At 36.5% G+C, this 3420-nt stretch overlaps 1 protein-coding gene across 2 annotated transcripts; it reads right to left on the reverse strand.

Annotated features, from left to right (window-relative positions):
• Positions 1-1000: 1000 nt before the first annotated feature.
• Positions 1001-3009, reverse strand: LOC129946042 (endoplasmic reticulum membrane-associated RNA degradation protein-like). 2 transcript variants are annotated; one of them, XM_056056061.1, is made up of 4 exons: positions 2826-3009; positions 2398-2750; positions 1207-2345; positions 1001-1143 (listed from the first exon to the last, which is right to left on the reverse strand). In XM_056056061.1, the coding sequence occupies exons 1-4, from the start codon at positions 3001-3003 to the stop codon at positions 1011-1013; spliced, it is 1803 nt and encodes a 600-aa protein (XP_055912036.1). In that variant the 5' UTR covers positions 3004-3009; the 3' UTR covers positions 1001-1010. The 2 variants fall into 2 exon arrangements, with proteins under 2 accessions (XP_055912036.1, XP_055912037.1); XM_056056062.1 differs by having other exon boundaries at positions 2822-2976.
• Between the last annotated feature and the right edge of the window lie 411 nt (positions 3010-3420).

The following is a 3420-nucleotide window of genomic DNA, read 5'->3' on the forward strand; positions in this document are numbered from 1 at the left end:
GAATCCACTTGTGATCCGAAAATAAATTAAAAGGGGAATCTCTCCAACTCTCCACTAATAAATTACGGTTGTTTACTAAAGTATCATCAAGCACATCCTCCGACCCATCATAATTTTCCGAGCTCGGAAAAACGGAAGAGGGAGAGTTGCCTCTGTTACAAATGGTCATTCTATTTTCAATAATAAAATCAAAAAGTGACTCACCTCGTTCGTTGATCTCAGAACTTCACCAAAGGGTATGTCGAGCATTTGCGTCGCCTCCGATCAGAAGATTTGCTTTTTTGATTTTAGCTTCGGTTATGATTTGGCACACCTCCTCCGGAGGTGATGGTGCATTATGGGCAGGGTAAAAAGAGGCCTACAGCAATCCCCGTGTATTCTTATCTTCAAATTTGACAACTGTCAGATCGGGAGTGCTAAAATTTGGACATTAAAAACCTTTTAAATGTTTCTTAGCTAAAATACAAGTTCTGGGATTACCTTGATCTTGATCTGCTGTTTTATGAAAGAGGTCGTATTGGTTGTCTTGGAGGCCTCGCACCTTGAGGCCGTTTATCCACGGTTCTTGGATAACGTCAATGTCGAAGTTTTCCTCCCTAAGGATTAATCTGGATGACCTTTAGCTCGTTTTTTAATTATTTTTAGCTGCAGAGCTGGGCAACTCGCTGGGGATCTCGACTCCGCTAATAACACCGTCAACCTCGACATTGTCATCAGCTTTGTCGGTGTCTGTTCCCGACTCTGCAGAATTTTAATTTTGGCATTCCTTATGCCAAAACTAAGTTTGTAATCGGTAGGTTATAAATGTTTTAATTCCTTGCAGAAGCCAGTTTAAAAGATAAAACCTTTGTATGAAATTAGCTGGGATTAAACTTCAGACATTGTTCCCTGTTCTATATAATTTAAATTGAGAACAAAAAACAATTTAAAATTCAAAAGACATTGAAATTCATTAAACTTTAAGGTACCTAGTAAAAATAAAAGTCTTGTTAGGTTTCTTTTTTCTTATTTTATTTAGAATTAAAATTCGAACTAATTTTCAAGAATCTATTGCAACAATCCAATGCATTTAACCATTCGTTACTTTCTCTATCCGAATAGCGCTCTAAGTTTTCAACAACACTCAAAGTTTGTTTACAAAACCTTAAAAAAAAGATACTTATGTCAATCAGAAACATGTTACGAAAAACCTAAAACTTAACTTACGTTTGACAATTATCGAATTCATTTTCACAATATTTCTGGTTACCAATTATTTGAGCTAAGCACTTAACAATTGTCGTCAAAGTTTCTCCAATAACACTCATTGCTTCAATCATTCTATCTAAAGTCTTCCTCGCCCTTGAGCGCAATTCGTGATTGAGAAACATTCTAAAACGTTCCTTAAATGACACTTGATAGTTTTCACAAACCTGAACAATGAGCTGGGCTATTTTCATAACATGCGCCATGATTTCAGGTTCCTTTCGAGGACGTTGAAATATTTCCACATGCTCTGTGAAAGTAAGCTCCTGAAGAGACAACATCGCTTCACTACTCCATCTAAATTCTGTGTGAAGACTTTTTGGAGTTTTCATGGTCATCAATTCCAAAACAAAACGCTTCGAAGTAGTGACTGCTTCATAAGCCAAGTAATTCAAATGGAATCTACTTCGATATCCATCCAATGGGAATCCGTCTTTGTTCAGAAGGTTCAAACCAGCATAAAGCAATACCGAACAAAGTTCTCTACCCACACAATCCAAATCCACTTCTCCATGGCTGACTTTATCTCGTATTCTCATACCGTAAGGAGAAATGAATATGTCATAGAGAAAATGCAAGGTTCCTCTGGACAAGCCACAATCGAAAACCTGGTTATCGTCTGTGGCCTCGAAGATATTTTTCATTGTTATATAGTACTCGTTGAGTTTGGCAGTTATGTCAAACTTTTTGATTTCACCATATATTTTACGTAGGACAAGTTCAATCTGAGGAAGGATAAGTACAACGCAACGCCAGTAGTTGCCTTGATCGTAGTGGAGATAAACCTGCTTCCAATAGACTTTCCACTGTCCAGTCCATGGAGAGGACTCTATTGCAGACATTACATGAGGAATCTTATCGACAAGGGTGAAATCAGTTGGCGTAGCCCATAACTTGCACATAAATCGATCGAAATCCTTTACTTGTGGTCTAGGAGTAAGAATAATGTGTTTCACCAATTCGGACAGACTAGCACTAGCGATGAGGAGTGTCGCAACAAAGCAAGCAGGAATCTCGTGAGGCAGTGGGAAGCCATGCCAAAATATGTTCCTCAGATTTATCGATTCTGGTGATCCCATTATGATTTTAAGAAAGAAAATCTAACCAAAGTTAACAAAAGTATATAAAGGACACTGCAAAACTCTTCCTTACCGGACAAGTTCCAAGAACGTCCCTTAGCTCAGTAGTGTCAAGAAGGTCTTTCAAGAGATGTGGAGGAGACTTTTTGGCAATCGTCTGGTAGACATTGGCCAGAGCATTTTCTAGTGCTGATGTGAGAAATAGCAAGTTTTCTACTGTGGCAGTTTCTGATGATAGATAGGGATTAAGGTATTCATCTAAAATCAAGGAAACTTGTGAGTGTTGGCCAAGCCATTGTAGTTTATTCAGCCACGCATTGTTGCTCAAAGTTGCGGGAGTTAAGGCTAATTCACTTTGTCGTAGGACTTGGTGGAGGAGTTGAACGTATGGTAAATACTCTTTGTATGTTTTTGGATAAATTGGGTCTGTTAAACGGAGTAAGAGACTTTCAGCAAAGTTTGAATTAAACAATTTTTAGGTTTCAAAACTTATTTACCTACCAACTTTTGAAATGATTCCATCGTCGAACAACAGCTTTTCCAAACTGTGCCAATTATAGGTTAAGTCTTCTTGTATATAATTGGAATTGTTGGGATAAGTTTGATGACTAATTTTATATAATTCGGAAATTTTTGGATGAAGTAAACTATTTTCGGGTGAATGCGAATTGTTTTCCATTTTAAGTTTGTTGTTTGTAAACCTAAATTTAAGAATATAACATCTATCAGCTGTGTTCTGTCAAAGCGGGATGTCATATCAGGGTTGATGCATTTGCTACATGTTTCAAGCAGTTTAGTAGTGAATTGATGAACCATAATGGCTGCATTCAGCCTGTAATATTGAAAATTGGACTTTCTGCACCTATCAGTCAGTGTTTGTAAGTTATTTGATTTTTGTTTTGAAAAATTCGGTTATTTAAATTCCATTTAAAAAATAAATCTATGACTTCAGTTAAATAATTTTGAGGTATCAATTTGATAAAATGTCAATTTGAAATCAATATCTTCCTTTGTTCTCATAATATTTGAGTCGAAAACCATTTCTTACCAGTTTTTTGTAATTTTCGAGTTTAATAAAAAAACGTTGTTAGTTGAA

This window comes from Eupeodes corollae, chromosome 2 (assembly GCF_945859685.1).
Source record: "Eupeodes corollae chromosome 2, idEupCoro1.1, whole genome shotgun sequence".
In the NCBI taxonomy this organism is placed as follows: Eukaryota; Metazoa; Arthropoda; class Insecta; order Diptera; family Syrphidae; genus Eupeodes; species Eupeodes corollae.

Coding starts and splice junctions, on each gene's coding strand:
- LOC129946042 (XM_056056061.1), bottom strand. CDS start 3,003: ATGGAAAACAATTCGCATTCACCCGAAAATAGTTTACTTCATCCAAAA. Junction 2,346..2,397: donor ACGTTCTTGGAACTTGTCCG/GTAAGGAAGAGT, acceptor AACTTTGGTTAG/ATTTTCTTTCTTAAAATCAT. Junction 1,144..1,206: donor GAATTCGATAATTGTCAAAC/GTAAGTTAAGTT, acceptor CTTTTTTTTAAG/GTTTTGTAAACAAACTTTGA.